The sequence below is a fragment of the Lactuca saligna genome, chromosome 1 (genome assembly GCF_052625555.1).
Source record: "Lactuca saligna cultivar CGN05327 chromosome 1, ASM5262555v1, whole genome shotgun sequence".
Classification (NCBI taxonomy): Eukaryota; Viridiplantae; Streptophyta; class Magnoliopsida; order Asterales; family Asteraceae; genus Lactuca; species Lactuca saligna.
In genome coordinates this window covers 5,183,478-5,210,222 of record NC_136417.1, presented here as the reverse complement: position 1 = coordinate 5,210,222, position 26,745 = coordinate 5,183,478, and the positions used below count along the sequence as shown (strand labels likewise).

The 26,745-nt window shown below is 34.2% G+C and overlaps 1 protein-coding gene and 1 pseudogene across 3 annotated transcripts; one reads left to right on the top strand and one right to left on the bottom strand.

Moving 5' to 3' along the window:
• Positions 1-3,522: 3,522 nt before the first annotated feature.
• Positions 3,523-9,385, top strand: LOC145036345 (cellulose synthase A catalytic subunit 2 [UDP-forming]-like; annotated as a pseudogene). Its single transcript, XR_013678439.1, has 14 exons — positions 3,523-3,907; positions 4,425-4,620; positions 4,715-4,920; positions 5,002-5,110; positions 5,207-5,387; positions 5,508-5,774; positions 5,921-6,266; positions 6,363-6,500; positions 6,741-6,865; positions 6,961-7,173; positions 7,265-7,541; positions 7,617-7,813; positions 8,042-8,392; positions 8,493-9,385. The product of XR_013678439.1 is annotated as a cellulose synthase A catalytic subunit 2 [UDP-forming]-like (transcript).
• Positions 9,386-13,201: 3,816 nt separating this feature from the next.
• Positions 13,202-22,307, bottom strand: LOC145036237 (uncharacterized). Of its 2 annotated transcripts, none has more exons than XM_078984717.1 (24): positions 22,126-22,307; positions 21,841-21,956; positions 18,714-21,072; positions 17,695-18,633; positions 17,536-17,613; positions 17,381-17,446; positions 17,203-17,295; positions 17,013-17,105; positions 16,812-16,913; positions 16,611-16,733; positions 16,381-16,515; positions 16,211-16,303; positions 16,037-16,141; positions 15,854-15,946; positions 15,663-15,767; positions 15,462-15,572; positions 15,116-15,400; positions 14,915-15,040; positions 14,652-14,828; positions 14,476-14,574; positions 14,274-14,387; positions 13,958-14,203; positions 13,683-13,820; positions 13,202-13,493 (listed from the first exon to the last, which is right to left on the bottom strand). In XM_078984717.1, the coding sequence occupies exons 2-24, from the start codon at positions 21,952-21,954 to the stop codon at positions 13,477-13,479; spliced, it is 5,811 nt and encodes a 1,936-aa protein (XP_078840843.1). In that variant the 5' UTR covers positions 21,955-21,956; positions 22,126-22,307; the 3' UTR covers positions 13,202-13,476. The 2 variants fall into 2 exon arrangements, with proteins under 2 accessions (XP_078840843.1, XP_078840880.1); XM_078984754.1 differs by having other exon boundaries at positions 17,695-18,621.
• Positions 22,308-26,745: the final 4,438 nt, after the last annotated feature.

Here is a 26,745-nt window from a genome sequence, read left to right as displayed (position 1 = left end):
GTTTACTCTTAACTTTATAGTTTAATTATTAATTAATATTGTAAATTGTACAGGGTTTAATTGAAGCTATCAAAGAAAGGGTTCCTCATGCTGAGCATAGATTATGTGCTAGGCACATACTAGCCAACTTCAACACAAGGTTCAAAGGTGAGCATTTTATCAAGCCATTTTGGAGAGCTGTGAAGGCTACTACAAAACAGAGACATGAAGCTGCTGTGCAAGAGATCAAGGAATTAGACAGGGGGCATTTGATTATCTCATGGAGAGGGACCCTAAATGTTATTGCAAGGCTTTTCAAGTAGAAGGGGTATTTTGTGATGCCGTGGAAAATGGAATTTCAGAGAGTTTTTATGCTGAAATAGTTCAGGCTAGACATAAACCAATAATAGCAATGTTGGAGGATATAAGGGTTTATGTGATGCAGAGGTTATACCATCAGAGGAGTAAAGGAGAGGCTTGGGATTTAAGTATATGCCCAAGCATTAGGAAGAAAATAGGAGATTTGAAGGAGAAACAAAGGTAAGAATGTTTGTATTTACTTGTTAATATTTATACATGTGTTTATGTGTTCTTACCTGATTTATGTTTATGTACAGATTCTGGGTTGTGTACACTTGTGGGTATCAACAATTTAAGGTGGTATTATGTAATGACAGGTATGCAGTTGACCTGATCAGAAGGACTTGTGGATGCAGGAGATGGCAGTTGACTGGAATACCCTGTGTACATGGAGTGGCTGCAATTTCATCCATGAACTTTAAATCAGAGTATTATGTAGCTAAATGTTATAGTAAGGCAACTTATCTCACCTGCTATGCATACATTATTCATCCTTGGAACAATAGCTCATTATGGACACAAAGTGAGTACACCAAACCTTTACCCCCAAAGAGTAGAAGGCTACCTGGTAGGCCATCTACTAAGAGGAGGAAAAGTGCAGCAGAAAAGGAGATACCAAGCACACACACAGTATCAAGAGTAAAACAGGTGCAAAGGTGTTCAATATGCTATGTTAGTGGGCATAAAAAAAATGGGTGCCCAACAAAAAGAATTCCAACAACAGGTGATCCGGTTCCTGGATCTTCCACTCCAGCTCCAAGTGCAACACCAGGATCCACTTCTGCAGCTCCAAGTCCAACACCAGGATCCACTTCTACAGCTCCAAGATCCACTCCGGCAACTCCAAGACCAAGATCCACTCCTGCAACTCCAAGATCCACTTCTGCAAGACCAGTTCAATTGAGAAAGAGGAAAGCTTCAGAAAGAATCATCAAACAGTGCCTGAGGAAAAAAGTGGTGCCCGAGGATGGTAGTGGTTGTAGTTCAAACAAACCTGTAGTTTTGGGTTGATTGTAGGTTTGATGTTGAACTCTTTTTTTTTTTTGTTATGTATGCATGTGGGGTGTAAGTGTTAGGTAAGCATGTGATGGTCAAATCTTTTGATATTAAATGTAATGTTATACTAGACTAGGGGACAAAACTATCCAGCTTTTGATGCTATTTTGATGCTTAATGGGACACCTTTTTAAGGGTGTTTGTAGCTATGACAATATTACCCTTTAATATATTTTATGCTTTAAATATTTAAACTGATTCTTGGTTGTTGAATCATGCACTTCACAGATGTACTTTGCCTTCAATTACTGCTTCTTCCTTTAATATATTTTCTCCTTTAAAACTTTTAACTGATTCTTGGTTGTTCATTATAATTACTACTTTTGCATTACACTGAGATTGGTTGTTCACTATAATAGCATTTAGATTACAATTCACCATATTAACATTACAATTAAAATTTTCATTACCAAAAGCTTCATTTGCATTCATACATATGATTTCATTACATTATAGGTACCCTTACAATCAAAATAACAAAATTATGGGTACCCTTTATATTCAAAAGATGTCTACTGCATCATAATTCCATTCAACATAATTTAACAAAGTACAATACAAACAAGACAATCAAAGCTACTTTATGCCATTTCATCTTCTTCTTCATTTCATTCAGCTCATGACTAAGACCCAAAAGCTCCTCTGTGTACAGATCTTCAACAACCTATTCCCAAAATCCACACTTTCTCCCTGCTCTCTATAAAAAATAAAAAAAAAGAACAAAACTTTAGCATAAATGACATAACTTACACACTTATAACAGAGATTTAAAGAGAGAAAAGCTTCAATCTTCAAAATTAGCCATTACCAACGAATTAGGGCATGTTCTGAACCTTTTCCCCGGATTCTGTGGTGTCGTGGAGACTCGAATCCGACTCGGGAGCCCACAGTAGCACATGATTCGGTTGTTTGAGATGGAGGCGATGGAGGCTTGCGACATCTTCTTCTGTTCTTCTTCAACTCTTCAATTTAGGGCACAAGAAAAATAGGACATTGTTTGAGGTGGACTCGATGGGGTTGTTATAGGCATGCCACCGGACACGTAAGCTGCCAACTAAGCTAAACAAGAAGCAAACGGTAAAAAGGGTTAAATGTAAATGGTAATAACGACCATAATGATTTACTACGCACAAAAAAAAAAAAAAAAAAAAAAAAAAAAAAAAAAAAACCTAAGCGACCTAATGCGCACAAACAAAAAACATAATTACCCTCCCAAGTCATTATCTTATAAAAAAATTTAGGTCTAAAACAGAAAAAATACAAAATATACATTTTTTTATATAATAAGCTCAATAACCGGTTTTATGTGCAAAATAAAAATGAATAAGTAAATATGTTTTTTGTTTTGTTTTTTTTTTTTTTTTGAAACATTGTCTAAATTAGAAAAAATCAAAATAAAAAATATAGATACTTTAATATTTTTCTATAATTTTAACTGATATGATTTTATCAGCATTATTTTTTACTATTTGTTAAAACTTAAATACATTATTCTCTTGTGAATTATCATAATTTTGTATCGTTCTCACTAGTAAACATTCGATTTATTAAAAACAACATATTTAATCAAGAGACGGATATAACATAGTTTTTAATATCAGTAATACTTTTGGTTCTTCCATTTTAGTTTGATATCGATATTTTTGCTCCTCTAGTTTGTTAGTATATATAATTATAAAAGAAGACAATTTTGATTAAAACTTTTATTTTAACTTTGTTTATTTATCTGGAATGATACAAGCAAAAGGCCAAAAGCCTAAAGCAATGTACTCTTACACAAACACAACAACAACCCATGACATTTAGTCGAGAACAACAAAGACGTTGACTGCACGTGACCATCTACCAACCCATATACTGTTCAACAGTGAAGAGTGACTTTGACTTTAATGTTGAAACCCCACCACCACCACCGTCATCATATTCAAGAATCAAGATTCACCAACATCATCTCCTCTTTCAATCTAAAGATACAATTTTGATTTTACCCTTTTGCCCCTCTCACACCTCCAAGAACCACCGTACCAAACGGTGGGGCCCGCTTTCCACCACCAGATCCGGGCCCCACTTCCGTAGATTACAACTCATAGCATCAAAAAAAACCCATTCATCAAACCAATCTGCATCTCTTCCTACGTATTCGACTTCCGTTTTCTCTTAAAAGTTCCACCAACCTTTTCGTTGTCGATCTCTCCTTGTACCCATATCTTTCTTTGATTATAATAATCCCACAAAACTTATAATAACATTAAATTGGGGATTGTTCTAAATTATATAGATAAAAAATTACACATATGTCGCTGTTTACATTACGTTTTCGGTATTTTTTTCGATGCGGGTTTAGGCCTTAGGGGTTTATGAAAAGGGTATTTGAAGAAAGCGAGTGAAGTGAGGGAAAGAAGAAAACGCTCTGTACTTCGCTGAAGAAACTCTTCAATTAATGGCTACCAAAGGAAGACTGGTAGCCGGTTCGCACCACAGGAACCTGATTAACGCGGACGAAGTTGGAAGAGTAAGTTGAGCTCTAAAATGCTGCAACATTGTTTTTTAGTTTTTTTTATACGAATTAGAGTGATTTGACGCAGATTTTTCAACTTTTAGTGCAATGTGTGTTCTTGGTGTTAAGTTTGAAATCCGCAAAGTCTTATCTTCTCATTACTTTTGTCGCTGGTTAAATGTTGTTTAGAACATTTGCTTTTTGGGAGAAGTTAAAGTGAATGCATCTCGAATTTTGTTTTGAGTCACGGAACTCATCTGTATTTCTAGCTATAAGACATTAATTCACACATGGTAACATCACTCTATCTTCGTGAACCAAATTTTGCGTTTTGTCTAATTTTAATTTCTTTAACTAATTCATGATTTTATAATAACCTTTTCATATATCTGTCTTCATGGAGATCTTCATTGTTCTAAAACTGCAAACTTTTGATGTTCTTTCTCCTTTTTAAACACGATTTGATGAAGATTCCTATTTTGGGCAATTGGGTCTTTGGATTCTTGTTCTGAAAGTACTTTTTCTTCAACAGGTAACCTCTGTAAAAGAATTAAGTGGGTAGATCTGCAAGATTTGTGGAGACGAGATTGAAATAAGTGTGGATGAGGAACCATTTGTAGCTTGTAACGAATGTGCATTCCCTGTTTGCAGACCTTGCTATGAATACGAAAGAAGAGAAGGCAATCAAGCTTGCCCTCAATGCAAAACCAGATACAAACGAATAAAAGGTATCAATAATGCTCTATTTCTTTCCAATTCTTACTAGTTTCTTGTCTTTTTAGTGAAAAGAAAAGGAATGAGTTGAAAAGTTTGTGATATCAGGGAGTCCAAGAGTGAAAGGTGATGAAGAAGAAGATGAATTTGATGATCTGGATAATGAATTTGATGTTAGGAACTGTGAGGCTGTGTTTTCATCACGCCTTAATACCAGTCCTGAATCAGCCAATATTTACGGTTTTGCCACTTCATCAGAGATGGATGAAGCCACACTAAACCCAGATATCCCGCTTCTTACATACAGTCAAGAGGTAATCACACAATTAATTACACTCTATGTACATTTGCTCTAAGGTAAAAAATTGAAGATTTATGAACTTTCAAAACTGAAGGATGATGAAGTTTCACCTGAGAAAAAAGCTACTATTATCCCACCAATCATGAGTCGTTCAAAGCGAATTCATCCTATCCAGTTTTCCGATACTGGTTCGGTTGTCTCTTGTAAGTTCTCAAATTTCTTATGTGTGTGTTGATTTATGGTGTAGTTGTGTGTGGTTAGGTTTAATGTTAGTGTGGTTATTGGTGTTTTTGTTGTAGTGCCACCTAGACCAATGGATCCTAAGAGAGATATAGTAGTTTATGGATATGGAACGGTTGCATGGAAGGATAGAATGGAAGCATGGAGGAGAAGACAATCTGATAAACATGAGATAGTTAAGCACAATGTGAATAGTGGATGTGAGGTTGATGGAGATATGGATGATTGCGATTTACCCAAGTAAATAGTTTTTATTTTTGTTTGTATTTAAAGCTATGTATGGATGTTTGATTTTGACTTAATAGAGAAAGTCAGAAAGGCAACTAATAGAAATTTATTAACTTTTTTGGTTTTATATAGGATGGATGAGGGGAGGCAACCACTATCAAGAAAGCTACTGATTTCTTCAAGCAAGATAAATCCATACAGAATGGTGATTTTAATGCGAGTGGCAATTCTTTGTCTCTTCTTTCATTATAGAATCCTTCACCCTGTTCGTGATGCATACGGTTTGTGGCTCACATCGATTATTTGTGAGATATGGTTTGCTGTTTCATGGATCTTGGATCAATTCCCAAAATGGTTTCCTATTGAACGTGAAACATAGTTGGACCGATTGTCATTAAGGTATACATAACCCTCTTTCTTCCCTTTTATCACATTAACACCAGCCCCACTCCCAGTCCAAACACAGTGCAGAGTACGACTTGTTCTATCATGTCATGTCCTTGAGTGCTTACGATTGTGTTAAAAGATGGTTACTTTGTATAAAGGTATGAGAAAGATGGGAAGGCTTCTGAGCTTGCTCCTATAGATGTTTATGTGAGTACGGTTGACCCGTTAAAAGAACCGCCACTCATTACCGCAAACACGGTGTTATCGATTCTTGCGGTGGATTATCCGGTGGACAAGGTGGCTTGTTATGTATCCGATGATGGTGCCGCCATGCTTACATTCAAAGCACTCTCGGAAACATCCGAGTTTGCAAGGAAGTGGGTCCCGTTTTGCAAGAAGTTTAACATAGAGCCACGAGCTCCCGAGTGGTATTTTGCTGAAAAAGTTGATTATCTTAAAGATAAAGTACATCCTGCTTTTGTGTGAGAACGCCGTGCCATGAAGGTTGGAAAATGTCCTCCTTCTGTTTGTATGAAGTTTGGGCATATTTTATGATTTGATATCTGATATAATCGTATTATCCAATCATTTGAAATACAGAGGGATTATGAAGAGTTTAAGATAAGGATAAATGGACTTGTGGCCATGGCTGAGAAGGTTCTGGAAGAAGGATGGACAATGCAAGTTGGGAGTCCATGGCCAGGAAACAACCTTAGGGATCATCCCGGAATGATCCAGGTATTATAGCAGCATACTTTCATTTCTTTCTATTCCAACATTCTAATTTCAGTTCTTGTCTTATTATGGCATTGTATTTTGAAAAATCTACCGAACTATTGAACATTATAATGCGGGATATTTCTCGAAGTAAAATGCAGTAGTATGAAAAAAAAAAACGAATGGAGGATGCTAATGTAAACAAATCAATGAATAATACATTGCAATTTCTTCCATTTGACCCTCAAGTGTTTTCAACAGGTTTTCCTAGGAAATAATGGTGTCTTGGATGTTGAAAGAAACGAACTACCACGTCTTGTTTATGTTTCTCGAGAGAAAAGACCAGGATTTGACCACCATAAAAAAGCTGATCCATGAATGCTTTGGTATGAACTTTTATCTTTGTTACCATATGGATTATATACTTTCAATATCATTCGTTGTTGCTATTAATTAACCTATTGTTCTTTCTTTTATGTAGATCCGAGTGTCAACTGTGATCACAAATGTGCCTTATATGCTGAATGTTGATTGTGACCACTACATCAACAACAATAAAGCGCTTAGAGAATCAATGTGCTTCATGATGGATCCCATAAATGGGAAGAAGATTTGTTATGTACAGTTTCCTCAAAGATTTGACGGGATCGATCAGCATGATAGATACTCAAATCGCAATGTTGTGTTTTTTGATGTATGTCACATTTTGTTACTCGGATACATCAAAAATAGTCTATTAAGATAGCCTAGTTTTGGTTTATAATACTTTATTATTGTTAGAACAGATTAATATGAAAGGACTTGATGGAATCCAAGGGCCGATATATGTTGGGACCGGATGTGTTTTCAGGAGACAGGCATTGTATGGACATGATGCTCCGGCCAAGAAGAAACCTCCCGGAAAAACCTGCAACTGCTTGCCTGAATGGTGTTGCTGTTGTTTCAAATCAAGAAAGAAGAAAAGCAAGGGAAATGCAAAGAAGAAAACAAGGAAGATGAAGAAGATGAGGGAAGCTTCAAAGCAGATACACGCATTGGAGAATATCGAAGAAGGGATTGAAGGTAAATGACCGGTTTCAAGATATTTTGAAGTTTGATTCTTTTATTTGTGTTCTTGAAAGGAATTTTTTTTTGTAGGAACTAGTGGTGAGATATCTTCACTCGCCCCTCAGATAAAGCTCGAAAAGAAATTCGGACAATCTCCAGTGTTTATCGCTTCAGCACTTTTGGAAGAAGGTGGTGTTCCTTCTGGAGCGAGCTCGGCATCACTCTTGAAAGAAGCCATTCATGTCATTAGTTGTGGTTATGAAGATAAAACCGAATGGGGAAAAGAGGTTTGTGAAATAAAAATAAAATTGATATGCATACAGATGCGCATCAAACATATTGTTGTGCCCGATGCATATTATATGCATCGGGCACATTGTTCTGTATCAGGCACGAAATTCGTGCTTGATACATAGAATTACGTATGAGGCACATTGTTGTGCCTTATACATACTGATTTTGTATTTTGGGTTTTTTCATTAAGTTATGAAGTTAAAATGCAAATGTCAAAACAGGTGGGATGGATATACGGTTCGATTACCGAGGATATCTTGACGGGATTCAAGATGCATTGTCACGGGTGGCGGTCGGTGTATTGTATCCCGAAGAGGCCCGCATTTAAGGGTTCGGCTCCAATTAATCTTTCGGATCGTCTTCACCAAGTTCTTAGGTGGGCCCTGGGGTCGGTTGAAATCTTGTTGAGTAAGCATTGTCCGATATGGTATGGTTACGGGTGCGGTTTGAAGCCTTTGGAAAGGTTTTCTTACATAAACTCTGTTGTCTATCCGTTGACCTCCGTTCCATTGGTTGCTTATTGCACACTTCCAGCAGTGTGTCTCCTCACAGGGAAATTTATCGTTCTCGAGGTAAGAAAATAGCAATGTACTTTTAGATTTGTTAATTATTTATAGCAAGTCTGTCTCTTGCAACATGTTTATAATATTGTACCATATCTTCTTGTTGCAGATAAGCAATTACGCGAGCATTCTCTTCATGCTCATGTTTTTATCAATTGTTGTAACAAGTGTCTTAGAAATCCAATGGGGTCGTCTGGGCATAGATGATTTTTGGAGAAATGAGCAATTTTGGGTGATCGGTGGTGTGTCCTCCCACTTATTTGCTCTTTTTCAAGGTCTACTTAAAGTCTTGGCTGGTGTCAATACAAATTTTACAGTCACTTCCAAAGGAGGTGATGATGGGGAATTTTCAGAGCTCTATCTTTTTAAATGGACAAGTCTCTTGATCCCACCGTTGACTTTATTGACCTTCAATATAATCAGTGTGATTGTTGGGGTCTCGGGCGCGATTACTAACGGATACGAGTCGTGGGGTCCGCTTTTCGGGAAACTGTTGTTTTCGATATGGGTGATTTTACATCTTTACCCTTTCCTCAAGGGTATGATGGGAAAACAAAGTGGTGTTCCGACTATAATTGTTGTTTGGTCAATCCTTTTAGCTTCGATTTTGACTTTGTTGTGGGTGCGGGTCAACCCGTTTGTTGGTAAAGGTGGGATTAGTTTGGAACCTTGTGGGCTGGACTGTGACTAAGAACGATAAGGTATGAATATCGAGTAGTGTAGATTGAAAGAAAGAGGTTGATTAGTGTTTGTAGATAACAAAAGGCAGGGAGTTGTGGCTAGAACATTGAGTTGACTTTGACAAATCTTATTTTGACTTTTTTGGGATTCTCATTTTGATTTATTCTTTTAGGTTTGGGGATTATTGTAGGATGAAGGGATGGAATTCAGGATATTTATCTGTTATGTAAATCCCATGAGGACATAAAATATTAGACATTATTATATAATTTGGTGTTCATTTTCCGGACAGGTGAAATGATATCTGTTACATGTTTTGTATGTCTTCTTTCGATATTTAACAACATAATATTTTGAACCATAATTTGTATTTACATGTTAAGTGTTTATTATTTGTTGTATGCTAATCTATTTTATTATTTATTTTGCTTTAGTTTATTCGTATACGTTTTAAACTTTCATCTTCTGTAGGGTTTTTTTTGTTGGTAAAATCAAATTGACATTTGCTATGTTGAGCATAAAAACAGTTATTATGTTGATTTGAATGGAGTATGTGATCTAAAGTAACTACAACTATCAGATGTATTTTATTGGGATATCCCAGTAATTTAATAAGGTTGAACCGAAACATCTATATATTATTTATCTCTATTGTCTTTTGTAAATGACTTAACTGGTGTGTGTTGTATCGTGGCCATAGTCGTGATAAGCATTCATAATTTCCATTTTGTGTTATGAATTGTCACACCCTCAAACCGTAAGTCAGACGGCGGAACGTCTAGGGGTGGAGGACGTCATGCGTAGTATCACAACAATTGCATCATAGTAATCAAAGTAAACACAACCATTACATTATAATATGAATATGTACATCTGTCTAAAAATATAGTTTATATACATCAAAATGAGACAATAGTAAAAGACGAGACTCTAAATTGCTCTGTCTTCTCCAAAAGCTGACAAGAGTATCTGTCTACTATTGTCCTGAGAATGCAAGCGATTTTGAAAACGTAGCAGCATAAAGCTGGTGAGTTCATAAGCATGTTTTTGTAATGAATACTAGTCACCGAATTTGAATAAATGATTTATTTTCATTATATGTAAAATATCGTTTGTATCAAAACCCTGGTTACTACCAGTATGTAAAGTATATTCCGTTTGACAACTCTGGCTACCACCAGTATGTAAAGTATTCTGTTTGAAAACCCTGGCGACCACCAGTTTGTAAAGTATTCCGTTTGAAAACTCTGACTACCACCAGTATGTAAAGTATTCCGTTTGAAAACCCTAGCTACCACCAGTATGTAAAGTATTCTGTTTGAAAACCCTTGCTACCACCAGTAGGTAAATTATTCCTTGTAAAAACTCTAGCTACCACCAGTATGTTACTCAATAAACCCAATATATATATATATATATATATATATATATATATATATATATATATATATATATATATATATATATATATATATATATAAATCATATACTTGGGAGTCCGAATGTTACAAAGAGCAGCGGTAGTGGTAAGAGAGATACGAAGGTGGAAGAGCAACGATGGTGGTAAGAGAGATACGAAGGTGGAAGAGCAGCGGTGGTGCGTCTGTAGCAATGGTCTAAATAGTGCTATTGGTTTGTATGTGTGCGTCGAAAGATAGGGAGCAATCAGTGGTGCGATGGGGAAAGTTTGTCGTGGGGTGAGTGGCGGAGGTAGATAAGTGAAGTATAGAAGCTTTGGTTCATGTCAAAAATGGAGTTGCGAGCCTGTGATCTCGATCTTTGGGTTTGAGAAAGCAAGCATTTGACCAAAGAGTGTAATATTACTATGTTAATATATTTACGTATCAAAATATATTATTATTTTTTATTTTATCATATTTTACGTAATAAAATAAATAGTAGAGATTTAATAACATATTAATCCAATTATTACATATTTCAAGCTTTTAATTAAAACATAAATGAAACTTTATTGAAAAATAAACTTGATGTTGATTACTAGTATATATAATGTTTTTATAGGTTTATATGATTAATGATTAATATTATATATAATAGAATTAGATGTGAAACTTATGTATTACATCAGTTAATTTAAAAAAAAAAAAGTTAAATATAAAGATCAAAATATGTAAGAACTTATAGGAAAATAAGAAAAATAATAAATTATTATTAATCGAAATGTTTTTTATCTTTTAAATTTAAACATATAATTTAAATAAATAAAAGAAAATAATGGGATTTTATTTTGGAAATTTTGAAATTAAAAGGTAAGCTCATTAATAAAATCGATATTCATTTATTACTATATTTATTGCAATTATTATATTAAAATATTATGTAAAATTTAGAAAAATAGAAAAAACTCATAAATGACTCGTGGAAAAAAAATTAATTCAAAACAATCAAAAAATAACATTTGATAAATTGAACGACAATATGACAAGTGATAAAAAATAAAAATAAAAATAAAATTTAAAAAAAAAAAAAAAAAAAAAAAAAAAAAAAAAAAAAAACATTCATTTATTAGAGAGGATTGTGGAGGTGTCACTATGAACCATTTTTAAATGAAGGTTGTTATTGTTTTTGTGTCCGAGATACATGCAAAATTGATATAACATAATTGAAAGATACTAATATTGCAATGGTGTAGATGACCTAACATTTTATCTTAACATTCACAATTTTATTAATAACCAAAAATAGTAGGAAAAAAAAAGGCACCATCCAGCCATGCCACATGTAAACATAGATTTTGATATATTATATTTTTTTACGCTTAATAAGTATTTATTTTTCAAGGTTTTTCCACAATATAGAGAAAATAAAAAAAAAATGGCTTTAATAGCCATAATTTTTGCACGTCCCCATCTCCAAAGATATTAATATTAATGTGTTCCCTTATTTTTCTCATTCATGTGAATGTGCTCAACCCTTTTCCCACTCTCGACAGCGATTTGATTCTCCAAAACCCTAGATGGTTAGGGTTCATGTGTGGATTTTTCAAATCTGATTTCCATGTAGGAAATTTGTAATCTGTTGAATTTTGTTTAATGATTCTCTTCCTAGATGATTCCGCATTCATTCATTCTATTTCCTCTTATTTTGAGTTTTGATAAAGATTTTGGGGTTTTCCAAACCCTAGCTTTCTCAAATCTAATTTTAAGGATCATTTAGTGTTTAGTTGATTCTTATGTTTGTGATGCTCTCAAATATATATAATCAATGGATTGTTAAATTCCATTTCCAATGATGTCTGGTAATGGATTGAAGCGTGCAAATTTAAACTAACAAGGGATGAAGCTAGGATTGAAACGCGCAAATTTAAATTAACAAGGGATGAAATGTGCAACTATTAACCAAAAAGGAAACGGACCTAGTTAACATTTGAAAATAAGAACTAAATATGTTTTTTGACATATACACGAAGGACGATTGGTAACTTACCCAAAAAAAAATAAGTAAGATATTAATATATTTTCATCTGTATTAGGGATGAAAATCACAACAAAAAGAAACTATAGTATGATTTGAATTCAAAAGAAAAGATATGGATAAAACATAAATAGTCTTTATAATTTATATAAATAGTTTTTTATAATTTTATGATTAATTCGCTTTCAGTCTAACATTTTTTTAACTATGCAGTTCTATTTTGTAAAATAGATTGTCTAACCATAAAAATGACTATACTATCATTGGCTTTTTTTACTAAACATAATTAAATAATTATTAAATGTGGTCCCTTTTGTCCAAAAATCTTTAAAAATATTCCTCAGTCTATTTCACATTCTTTATATACATATCTTTTGAGATTATTTATTTAACAAAATTAAAAATGTTTAAATAAAATAAAATTATATCTTTGTTTTTCTCATTTTAAATACACATACATAAAACAAAGCAAGGGAGATCCAATAGTTGACTAATTCTACAAAACTTTTAAGTAAATTACATAAATGGTATTCATATTTGCATAATTATTTCACTTCAAGCCCACTTTTTTTTAACTATGATAACCACAAGTTCTATTTTGTAAAATAGATCGTCTCTAACCTTACAAAATAACTAAATTTAAATAAATAATTATTAAATGTCGTCCCTATTTGTATAAGAGATAATAAGGCCCAAAGCAAGTAATCTAAGAACTTTGCAATGTCCTCTACTCAAAATTACAAGTAAGGTGGTCAAGCAATGCAATGTTATAGAAACTTAAACAAAATACTACATCACAAGTAACTAGTCTAAGTTTTCCTTTCCGAAGTACGAGGTATTCAAATATAAAAATAACAGTTAGACTACACACAAATCCCCTTTATCTAAATGTAACATAAACATTATTTTTACCCAAAGGACCTTTCTATATGCTCACTTGTTAGAAAATTGAGTCTTTGCTCCTTTGTAACTTACTGTTACATTTCTCTTCTCCCTGCGCTCAAAATCAAATATAGCTTAGCAGATGGTATTTTATAAAAAGCAAGATACCAAATATTACTATTACTACCATTGAATTGTTTATTATATAGCATCTTACTTTTTTTCTTTTACAAAATTTTTTCATTCAAAGTATATGTCAGAAACAAAAGAATAATAATAATATCAAGCAGAAATCACGTACCTGTATCTTGTTGCTTCATTTCATCACCCGAGTTGTCACTGGAACCAAAATCTACTTCTTTATCTTCAAAAAATTTACGTGCAATGTCAAAGTTTGGGCCTCCAAAACTCTCACTAGGACCGGGAGATTGTGTTGTACCTTGCATATTGTCAACCATTACAGTCATAAGAAACAATGTTTCCATAAGTCTTTTATAATCAAAGTCAATTTTATTTACTAAAGACATTAAAAAAAAAAAAAAAAAAAAAAAAGTATTTATATATATATATATATACCTTCACCAGTAAAAAAGGACCTATCTTTTAAGCCAGAAGCATCATGGTGACTTGTTCCTGCTACTTCACTCGGCAAGTTATGTTGTTTAGTTTCATCCACTTGATCGTTACTCGAATGCTCACCATGATAATAATCTACTTCATCATCATCAAAATACTTATGAGCAAAATCTTGAAAGTTCATATCACTTTTTTTATCCTCGTCATGACCTTGCTCCTGTGTTGCAGCAGTGCCTTGCTTTACATCTATTAAAAAGTTGCATGAAGGAATTGAGTCAAGTATTTCAAAAATCAAATTGAACAAAAGAGATCATACCTTCATGGAATGTAAATGTAGTCTGTTGACTGTGTTGTACATAACTGACTTGAGTTGTGGAAGGTGTTGCAAACAAAGTTCTCAAAGATAAATCAGGATTTTGAGTCACATTCCCTTTAAAAAATATCACAAGAAAGAATGAATGAGCCAAAAGTCTCTTAAAACCAAACTAACTGATCAAAAAGTGAAGAACCTGCACTACCTTCATCAGGAAGGGTAAATCTTTGAGTTGTGGCTGGTGTTTTAGGAAACACTTTATGAGATGAGTCTGGATTTTCAGTTGCATTGTGTTCCATGTCATCTATAAAATGATGACATGTGAAATTAGGAGCCGAAAGTTTGTTAAAATCAAGCTAAAAGGTGAGGAACCTGCACTACCTTCAATGGGAAGCTCAAATCTGACTGTACTCTGCTCGCGCTCTTTTACATGGCTGACTCGAGTTGTGGATTGTGTTGCAAACAATGTTCTCAGAGACAAATCTTGATTTTGTGTTGTTGCAGATGACAATTTCAGAGATGAAACTTGACTTTGTGTTGCATTGCCTTTTGTGTCATCTATAGAACAGGATCAAAAGAAGAGAATGAGCCAAAAGTTTCTTTAATGCAATTTACTCAATCAGCAGGTGAACAAAATGTACTACCTTCAGAAGGAAGGGTAAAATTTACAGTACTCTGCTGATAGTTTCCTACATGACTGGCTGTGGCTGGTGTTGCAAAAATTTTCACAGACATATCTGGATTTTGTGGTGCATCGCCTTCTGTGTCATCTACATACAAAAAGAAAGAATTGAGTCAAAAGAAAATTCTAAAATCAAACAAAATAGGAATTTAACTTTGACTACCTTCAATGGGAAGGGGGGCATATTCAACTGTTTTCTCCTGAAGATCATGAGGAAAGGCAAAATTAATTGTATTCTCATGAAGATGTTTGGCATGACTGATTTGAGTTGTAGCAGGTGTATTCATTGACACTTTGAGAGATGAAGCTGGACCTTGTGTTGTATTGGTGTATTCATTGACACTCTGTTGATTGTCTTCAACATGACTGACTCGAGTTATGGCAGGTGTTGCAAAAAAGGCTTTCAGAGACAGGTCTGAATATTGTGTTGCATTACTTTCTGTGTCATCTATATTACAAAACAGCAACATAAATAAGAATCATAAATATTCTGATCAAATAGGTATTACCTTCATCTGGAAGACTTTCCTGATGTTCTTCTACATGACTGACTCGGGTTGTGGCAGGTGTTGTAAATAACGCATTCAGAGACAATGCTGGATTTGGTGCTGCATTCTCATCTGTAAAATGATATCATAATAAAAAAATAAAGAGTCAACATTCTGTAGAATTCAAATCATTCAATCAAAAAAATGAGGATCTCCCACTACCTTTATCTGCCACAGCAAGACTGACAGAAGTTTCCTGAAGGTCATTCACACGACTGATTCCAGTAGTGGCTGGTGTTCCAAATAATGTTTTCAGAGAAGAATAATCTACAAATTATATCAAAAGAAAGAATGAGCCAAAGGGTTTTTAAAACTCTAATTATTTTATCAAACAAATAAAGTGCTCATCCCACCTTGTACATTACTGATTTGAGTTGTGGCTGGTGTTTTAAATAAAGCTCTCAGAGTCGAATCTGGATTTTGTGTTGCATTGTGCTCTGTGTCATCTATAAAATGATATCATGATAAAAAAAAAACAAGTCAACTGTCTGTTAAATTCAAATTATTCAATCAAAAAAATGAAAAACTCCCACTACCTTTATCAGGCAAGGCAACACTGACAGAATTTTCCTGAGGATCATTCACACGATTGATTCGAGTGGTAGCAGGTGTTGCAAATAACGTTTTCAAAGAGGAAACATCTGTAAATGATATCAAAAGAAAGAATGAGTGAAAAGGGTTTTTTAAATTCCAATTAATAGATGAAGTACCTTGTACATGACTGATTTGAGTTGTAGCTGGTGTTTTAAATAAAGCTTTTAGAGACGAATCAGGATTTTGTGTTGCATTATGCTCCGTGTCATCTATAAATGGATATCATAAGTAAGTGGGACTCCAAAGTCTTTAAAAGTAAAACTAACTAGTGAAGAACTTGCACTACCTTCAATGGGAACAGCAAATCTGACTGTATTCTCCTCTGGTTCTTTTTCATAATTGACACGGGTTGTGGTTGGAGTTGTAAGTGATGCTTTCAGAGATGAACATGGAATGTTTGTTGCATTATTTTCTGTGTCATCTATTAAATGATATCATATAAAACGAATTCAGTGTCAAGAATCTTTTGGCATCAAATTGTTTAATCAATAGTTGAAGAACTTGGCACTGCACTACCTTCCTCAGTGAGGTCAAATCTGACTGTACTCTGCTGACGGTTTTCTCGCAATGTGGCTGGTGTTGTAAATAAAGATTTCAGAGAAAGATCTGGATATGGTGTTGCTTTGCCTTCTATGCCATCTATAAAATTGTCAAAGAAAACAATGAGTCAAAAATCTTTAAACTTCAAAATTGGATCAATAGATGAATTTGCACCACCTTCAGCAGGAAGGGCAGATCTGACCACACTTTGCTGACACTCTTCTGCATTACTGACTTGAGTTGTGGCTGGTGTTTTTAATAATTCTTTTAGAGACGAATCTACACTTTCACAAAATACAGCAATCAGCTTTCTTTTCTGAAGATTTCGAAAAATAGGCACATAACAATCTTGGCTGACAGTTTAGTAACTGAACTAACCAGACCAGTTGAAGAACCCAACAGTTGCACCTCCAATTGCAGGAGTAGAAGCTTCATCTATGGCAGAAGTTTGGAATTCTGAAACTTGGTCATCTGTTGATCAACAAGCATAAAGTGATCATAAAGAAACAAATTAATATGTTATACAAATTACTGATATCACAACAAGAGTAAAATCACAAGAATCTACCTTTCATGCTTTGACCTGCTACATCAACACTTTCATTTGTTGAAACTGGTTTCTGAAAGTCATCTGTTCCATGACTATCATTCCCCAAATCTTCTGCAAAAGTTTTTACTTCATTTGCTAAGAAAACATTAAAGGATTCTAAATCCATCAAAATTGAAAAATAATATAATCAAACTACCTTGCTCGTTTCTTTCTTCTTCCTTAGAGGAAGTTACTGGATACGATACCATATCATCAACAGGAGCTAACAAAAAAAAAAAAAAAAATTAAACGAGTCAATGATAGCATAAAGAACAAAAGTTTGACAAACCATCAATGTGTGAAAGGTCTTACATTCTTCTTCTGTAATCGGACTTTCATAAGATCCAATATCTCCAGGAAGTTGATTTGTAGCCAACGCATCAATAGTAGCTGCAAAGTAATGATTTAAAATGAAATCAATAAAGGATTAAAATCATGTAAAGAACACTATGAAATGTTTTATGGTCTCACATTCTTCTTTTGTATACACAACTGGCAAGCTTTCTTCAATGGCTGGGTTCTCTTGAGCTGAATAATCTTCCTTCAACTTGTGACCATCCATCTGTTTTTCTTCATCAACTAATGTGGGGTTTTCTGGTGCCTCTTTGCTTGTTGACGCATCAACAGTATCACATGGAACTTCATCAACAGCAAGACTCAAGGATGGCTCTGGTTTTTGGTCAGGAGACTTGGTTAAGTCTTCGAGCAACTCGGACACATCTTCATTATGAGATGGCTCAGAAGAAGTGGTAAAAACTTCAGGCAGAATGGGCTCTTTTTCATTCTGAGCTGGCCCTGGTTCATCTTGGTCTTCCATGCCAAAACTATAATGACTTGTTAGTTGTTCCTGTTCAGATTCTCCATCCTGGTCATTTGTGTTAGTTGATTCATGTTTCCTGACATTGTCAACGCCTTCATCTTCATCATCAGATTCGCCCAAAATAGGGATCCCTTGAACATCATTACCAGCAGATGACACTATATCAGATTCCAACTCCTTTGCAGGCTCATTCTGTGCAATTACACTTTCTGTAACAGTTGCAGTTGTAGGCTCGTATTCAGCTTCAACCACATCAAACTCCTTTTCAGGCTCACTGTGTGTGGTCAAACTTTCTGGAACAGTAACTTTTTCATCTTTAGGATCATTTTCATCCATGCCAAGACCCTGAAGCTTATCCTCACCCAATGTTGACTCCTGAATAGTATCTCTGTTAGGTTCAAGATCCATCTCCTGAGCATCAACTATATTTTCAACATCTTCATGTTTCTGATTGCTAGCCTTCTCATCTTCTTCACTATCAGGGCCATCATCATCATCTATTTTAGCACAAGCTTGATCATCTGCAATAACCTGATTCACACCTTCGACCATTGATGGCTCTACCAAAGCTTCAACCTCTTTTGAATTGCCTACAGGTTAATAAAACAAAATTATACTCAAATCACTCACCTTACAGACTAATAAAACAAAGCCAACAGTATTTATTTACCATTAAAGTCAGACTCTTCTAGGGAAACATTAACACTCTCTTGTACTTCAACAGTCTTCACAGCAGAAACAGATGGTTCTTCAACCCTCGCATCATTTTCCAGCCCCTCTGATGTGGATTCTGATATTGTCAATTCCGTTTCTTTTTCAGAAACTTCTGGAACCACAGAGTTTTCTGAATTTACTGCTACCTGAACTTCAGCTTCCACAACTATCTCTGAACTGACATGAACTTCCTGATTCTGATTAGGTACATGAGATCCATCTGAAAGTGCATCAATGGTTGGCAACTCCAACGATTCTAAAGCTGATAAATTGTTTGATTTGTCTACTATCTGAGCATGAGTTTCGTTAGAAACTTCAGCTGGAACTGCTATAGAATCATCTGGACTAGGCTCAGCTACTGCATCTTCAGGTGAGGCATTAAGAGCTTCATCAAAAGTTAGACTTTGATGAGCCGACTCAATTGGCTTCTCCTTGATTCCACTGCGTGTAAATCGACCTGGAGTTTTACGAGCTACTCCAGTATTTTGCTCTTTAATGGCTGACTGACTTGGCGCCTTTCTATCACTTCTTATTACACCACGTGTAAACCGCCTACCAGATTCAACAATAGCGGGAGTTTGCTCAGTCTCCATAACTTTATCATCTAATCCAAGATTCGCCATCTTTAAAATCGGTGTCTCCATTGAAATGGATTTTTCAACATGGTCATCTGAATCGCTTTGTTTTATTTCACTCAATTTTGCCTTCTTTTTAGACCTATTACCTTCGCTCATTGCAACTTTTTTAGATGCAGGTGTCTTTTCAACACTCTCTTGCTCTTTTTTTGCAACAGATTCTTTACGTGTAGACACAGGCTCAGGCTTAACAATCTGATCTTCAACAATAGGGTCTCCACTTCGTTTCCTAGAATTTTTACTCTCAGAACCACTAGCAACTGCTTTCATTTCTTTTTCAGAAGCATCTTTTGATTGCTTTTTCACAACAGTCTTACGAATAGGAGATTCAGGCTTCTCAGTTTCTTTTACTATTTCTTTCTTTCCAACAGGGGGTTTCTTGTTTCCTTTCCCCTGAGCTTTTTGCACAACAGATTTTCGCCTGGTGTCCTTTTTAGGAATGTTCACAGGTTCTTCAAGAGGAAGAACCACTTCAGTTACTTTAGGCTGCATGACAGATTTTCTTCGATTTACATTCCTTCTACCTGCAGGCTCTGATGGTTCCTCAAGCTGTTGAACCCCAGCTTTGCTTCCAGAAGATTTCTTTGCAGGAGGAGCTTTGGACTTTGTAACTTTCTTTTCATTAACAGATTCCACTTTGCTTACATCTTGATCCACAACTGTAGGCGCTTCAACTGTTGCCTTGTTTCTCCTTGACTGCCTTGTGCCCTTGTCAGCATTATTTTGAGTTTCAGGAACTTCAGCAATTCTCTCTTCACTTATTTTCTTTGATCTCCCACGTCCCAATTTCTCACCTTTATCTTCATTGCTTGTGTTAAGGCTCACATCAGCAACAATGGTGTCCCTTCTAGTTCTTTTCTTCTCTATTGGAGGATTAGCAGCCTCACTATCATCCTTTCTAGTTCTTTTCTTTTCAGCTGGAGGATTAGCAACCAAACTATCAGTGTTTAGAGTTTGTCCTCTAGACCTTGTAGCTCTAACTGGAACATCCTTAACCTCCTTAGAGAGCTCAACTTTTGCCTCATCTTTTTCTGTTTGTCTACCATGTTTTTTCTTAACTTGAGGACTCGATTCAGGTTCCTTAATGTCTTCTGTCACAGTTTGTGCCTTTGACCGTGTAACTCTAGCACGAACAACAATGGTTTCTTTAACTGGTTCACTTTCCTTTTCAACATCTTTAACTTCTTTTTTGCTTGGCTTGCTTTTTTCAGGTTGAGCATTGCCTTTTCTCACTGTGTTCGCCTTTGATCTGGTGACTTTGCCAAGATTGCCTTCAGTTTCTTTAACTTCCTCAGTTTCCTTTTGTACATCTTTTACAGCCCTTCTACCTTGCTTCCTTCCATCAGTTGATACGACATCAACCTTTTCCAGTATATGAGCCCTAGACCTAGTAACCTTAACAGGAATTTGTACATCATCATCAATGGCATTATTAACATCATCAACAGCAGGTTCATCGACCTTCTTCGCCACAGATCTAGTTCTACCTTTGATCCCAGTAACCACAGGCTCTATAGCCTTCTGTTTTTTGCCAGATCGTTCATACTCGACTTCTGGACTAAACCTAACTTTCTTTGCTTGCCTTCTTGACACTGCGGATTCACTCTCATCTATGGCTTCAACCGAACTCTTTATACAAGCACGTTGTCGTGTTCCGGGTTTCTGCTTTTCCTGCTTTACCTGAATACAATATTGTTGAGTAAAATATCAGAAAGAGTAACTATTAACATGTAACAATGACAATTTGGTACACAGTAACATAAGCTTGAATATACACATATAAACAGCAATCCCAAGGTTGAAGCCTGTGAGATTCAAACTTGGATCAACTCCAATTTGGAAAGTTTCATACCAAATGATCACCACTAGGCCACCTAGATGGCAACTATTATTACCTACATCCATTTAATAATATGACACCTTTAGTTTCTATGTTTAATTACTCTCCTTAGCAAACTTAGCAAAATACTCTTTTTGAGATAGGACCATACTAAATGATAAGTATTGTGATAATGTAAAAAAGATATAAATATATCTCTTTAATTTATGTTCCATAATCTTTATCACATTCTCACAATACTTATCATTCTCATATAATTGTAGCCCTACTCTTTTCTGATTTTCTCAAAGTACCAACTACATGCTATAAACTTCTATTATTAGCATTTATTTTAGAAATAGCAATGTTTGGAGAAATGATGGAATACTTACCTTCCCAATCGTCATAAAGCCAAGGAATTTTTAGTGTGAAAAAATAAACATCTTTTAGAAGTGATCTCAAAGTTCAACGTAGTAATGAACCTCTACTTTGAAGATTAATTTAGTGAATAAACCAAATTGAAGAGCCAATATTTTAGGGCACAAATTCAAGTTTAAATCTCGTTACGTAAACAGTGTGAACACCTACCAAAACATGAAAAAAGATAGCACAAGGAAGTGAAAATTTACATTGAGAAGCTGAGAAAGCTTATCAATCAACACGGAGTTGGCAGAATTCGCAGGAATTTTGTGTTCCTTGCATAGCGCTTGAAGTTCCGTCCTTTTCATATTATGAAAATCCATCTCTGTAAAAAATAAAAAATAACTAAGTCGGTATGCAAGAAAAACAAGTTCAAATCTTGAAGTGCAAAAAACAAAACAATAACCACAAGAATGCATCAAATCAACCCAAAAACACAAAAAAAAACGACTTATTGCGGTAAACGAATCTATATAACAAACAACAAATAGTACCTGAGTTGGAGATTGAGTACTGTTTCAATTAATTAACTCTAAACCTGGAAGACGCATAGATTTAGACGATAGAAAGAGATAGATCTGTAAATTGAAATTTTGAAAAAACTAAATTTAGGGTTCCCGCTCTTGAGAAAGGAAAGGGGGGAGAATTTATTTTCAGATGTGTTAGTGAGTGTTGTATGCGTTCATCGGTTTTTTAACCAGAGAGGAGCGCGTGGGGTATTTCTACCATCATGGTAACCGACACGCGCTGTTTGTTGACCGTCACTGGCCAGGGGAGTATGGCTGTAAGGTTTTTCTATTTTCGAAGGGTGTTATCCATTTTGGCTCAAGTAATTGAGTGTTGATTACGGCAAATTAAAAATAGATCTAAGTATGGAACGTATTTATACAAGTCGAAATCAAATCATAAAATAGATTATGACAAATATAAGAAAAATATATCCTTTTTTTAAATAAAAGAAATTTAAATAATAATAATAATAATACATTACTCTTATTTTTTTCTAAATCATTACTACAAACAGATTTTAAAAAAAAAAAATATTACGGATAAAATCATTAACAATGTTTTTATAAATATAAATGGATAACATTATTGAAATTGCATGTATCTCTCAAATATAATATATGGTCACAATACATGTATCTGGTAAATATATAGTCACAACTCACAATGATATGTATGTAGTAAATATATGGTCCCTAAACTATAATTTGTGTATTAATTAGGTTTTTTTCACTAACTAATCGAAAATTTTCTTATCATGACTTTTTACGAGCTTCTTGCACAAGAGCTTCTTCCATAAGAGATTCTTCAACGATAGTTGTAAATCAAAGGCGTTTAGAAGTTTTCAATAATTAATCGAATTTTTTTCAAATCCTGCAAGAAACTATTAGGATCACAAATCAAACAACATTTTAGGAAGTTTTTTTAGGTTTTTTTTGTATTAATAATTTTTTTATTAATTGTAAAGTTTATTGCGCTATTGTTATTTAAGTTTTTATAAATGTGTCTCGTCTGGTAAAAAATAGGGTATTATTTTATCATTTTGCCCAGGACATTAAAAAATAATAGATCGGTCTTGAACAAAGTCATTATATATATATATATATATATATATATATATATATATATATATATATCACATATTTTATGCAATATTTAAGTATTTTTAGTTGCATTCAATCATTATTTACTAGAAATGATATTTAATTTGTTTATATTTTGATTTTGAATTTGGAAAAAAACATTCTCAGGGAAAAAAGAGCAAATTGCTAAGCTAGAGGTAGAGGCATTGGAAGCGTTCATCAAGAAGAAGAAAATGTGCAAACAATGGTTGTCACTTTGTGGTCAACATCTTGCCACGACGTGCTGACGTGTCAGACATAGAAGATTTTCGGGAGCTTGTTTGAAAACTTGGCGGCTACGTGAAGGATTGTTCACCAAGACATGGTGAACCATTTACCACGTCGTGGTGATGTGATTTTGGAAGCTTATATATTGAATCATTATATCAAAATCCAAAGGAGAGTTACTATTGTCTGCAACTTTAGACGACCAAAAACCTCTTAGTAACTCTAAAAAGGCCAAAGATTGATTGAAGAACAAGATTCAAAGAGATCCAAAGACAAGAGATGGATATTCATTTAGTTTGCTTGATTTTAACATGTTTGCACTAGTTTTCTCAATGCTATTTCATTTTTCTGATGTGGTTATGGGTTAATACTCATGTGCTTCCGTTTAGCATAGACGAACATTTATATGATGCATTAATTTTGATTTATATGGATTTATTTATGTTGGTTTTTACTCGTGTTTGATAGATCAACTACCCGGCATATTAAAGTTATGATTTTTATCATTTATCTACAAGTTATGTGTGGTTAGATGACTATTCCAGTTACATGAACTTGATATTTAGTTGTTTATGATCATAGAACAGTTAAATCCAGATATTTGACAAATCTTGAGGTTATGTGGTAATATAGAGTTCATAATTTTTGTTATGTCGACTTGTAATGTACTTGTTCGTATTATGTAATGTTTTTATTTAGTGTGAGCCATGTTGTGATTTCCCACTTTTTATTACCTTAAGTTCGCAGCTTAGTTGTTGACTTGGGATGTCTTTCTCATATTAATGTGAAACATATATAAAGGAATATTGGTTAGAAAAACGATTAAGAGTTTTACGCATAGAATAGTTCTTTACTCTTGCATCAAATTGTTCTGACTTTTTCGTTAATCAAAGAGAAAACTTATTTACTTCGTGTGTTCTTATGAATCTTATCTTTGTTTGAATTGTGAATCTAAATATTCCTTCAATTGGTATCCGAGCGGGTGATCATTTGAGCTTTTTCATGATTTGATTATGTCGTGTTCATCGTGTTTTTCCATATTTGTTCATTGAATTCTAGATCTATTTCGCATTTTGCAAATTGATCTTTAATTATGTGTTTGAATCGTTTGATTTACTCTTTTTCAAGTTCATTAATCTGATTCACTTTTTATTTCATTCAATGTGTCAAGAGAGTATTCACACTCAATCACATCCAACCTTCCAAGCAGTATCGGTTCCACATCGAGAATTCCTATTTTGTTTCCTGAAGATTATGAAGTTTGGGTTCTTCACTTTGAAAATTATGTCATAGGGATTGAAACTTATGGATCTATCATCTGGAAAACAATCACAAAAAGGAACGTACAAGTATTCCAATACGAAGAAGGATGTCAAAACTTAGGAATATTTTGAATTTATCATTGTTGATGATACTCAAACTGATTTTGTGGAGAGAGATAATTTAATGAGCAACCTGAAAGCTTTCAAATTCATACAGTTTGTTCTTCCTCTTGGCACTTTTCATTTGGTTAGAGCATCCACAATACAAGAAGTATAAGAGTTGAATAGTGTGATGACTATAATTGAATAGGAGTTGAATGGAATGTGGGTGATGACATGGAGTTGAGTTGAATGAATGAGTTGAATAATCATTGAGTGGTTCAATATAAGGAATAAAATAGTGATTAGGATTGAATATGTGTTTAATGGGTTGTGGGTAGTGTTGTATAGATGTCTAATGGATGATGTGGCAATCTGTTGAACTCGATAAACTTCAATGGATTGTGGATGCCCTTAGTTCTTATCAAACTCAAAAGAAATATGGGATAGATTGAAAGAATTATATTATGGAGATGTTGATCTCACTCGTTTTTTGCAAATGTCACTTCTGTCTAAATCCAAATCTTTTAAGCAAAAGTCTCATGAAATTATCGAGCAAACTGTCAATCGATTAATCATCTTTTTAAGTCTTATGCTAAATTATAAATTGAATATAAAAGTCATTGAACAAAAGGTCAGATTAATGATTAGTTTGAGGCCAGGATGGAAATAAATTGTTTCTATTGTCAAAGCACACGAACAAGTCCATAATTACTCTCTTGCACAAACTGCTGGTATATTGAAGTCTCATTACGATGAAGTGATGAAGGAGGCAAATATGGTTACAAGTGTTGATTCATTGGTATTAGTGAAAAAAAGTGAAAGTTCAAAGCAAAAGAAGACAAAGATTGTCGTGGAAGATTTTGAATTTGATATCTCATATGAGGAAATTACAAAAGAAGACAAAGTTATGATGGTAACAAATCCAAAGAACTTCTTCAGAAATAATTTTTCTCGTTTCAGAAACAACAAAAACGAATATGTTGGAAACAATCACAAGCAAGAAAGCTCAATTTCAGAAAAATCCAAGAATGAAAGTTTCAAAAACTTTAAAAGAGATAGTGAAAAAGGAGAATAAGCTTTTTGGTGACTCATGCTTTGACTGCAACACTTGTCAATGAAAGAATCATTTCGCAAAAGAATGCATGTTGCAAAAGCAGAACAAGAAGAGAAAGATAAGGATGAAGCCTATTACTAGAAGAAAATCGAAGAACTTTGCAAGAATTCTAACAAACCCACTATGGTGGTGATTAAAGACAACAGTGATGATGGTAATGTGGAAGTTTGGTCAACTAATTCGCATGACCAAGAAGTTTGTAAACCAACTCATTGAGATTGGTTGATGGTGGAGGATAAGAAGAAGAAAGGAAACAGATGTTTCATGGTCAAAAGGGTTAGTTCAAAAAATCAAGGCTACTTCACATACGAATGAGTTGTTTCAGATGCATGTTTTTTGCGAAGACGGCGAAGGAGCATGTCACTGAGTGAGAAAAGGTAATCGATAAGGTACACTCGATTCTTAAAAATCTTGATATTGTTGTTTATCGTTTTGATTATGAATTAACCGATTTAAGTGATATTGTTTCTGATCTTAGTGATATTTTAAAGAGAAATCGAATAAGAAATTATAATCTTGATGACACTCTTAGCAGTATTTCATATAAGAACGAAGAAAGACGTACGTGAATAAAAGCCTTGGAATTAGATCTTGTTAGGTCTAAAGATGATGTAATAAATCTTAAGAATGACAATAGAATTGTACTAAAATAGAGAAATATTTTTTGTCTTATTGCAAAGCATCTTTACGTTAACATTACACAATTACATCTTTATTGTGAAATATGAAAAGGTTTGCAAATGAGTCTACATTTCTTAGAATTAAATAAAGATGATATTG

Bases quoted from the DNA above. Each gene is read 5' to 3' on its own strand.
- LOC145036237 (XM_078984717.1), bottom strand. From the start codon at position 21,954: ATGGATTTTCATAATATGAAAAGGACGGAACTTCAAGCGCTATGCAAG. The intron at 15,947-16,036 runs GTAGTGGGAGTT...ATCATTTTATAG, and splicing joins TGTTGCCTTGCCTGATAAAG to ATGACACAGAGCACAATGCA. The intron at 13,821-13,957 runs GTATATATATAT...ACAATATGCAAG, and splicing joins GTCCTTTTTTACTGGTGAAG to GTACAACACAATCTCCCGGT.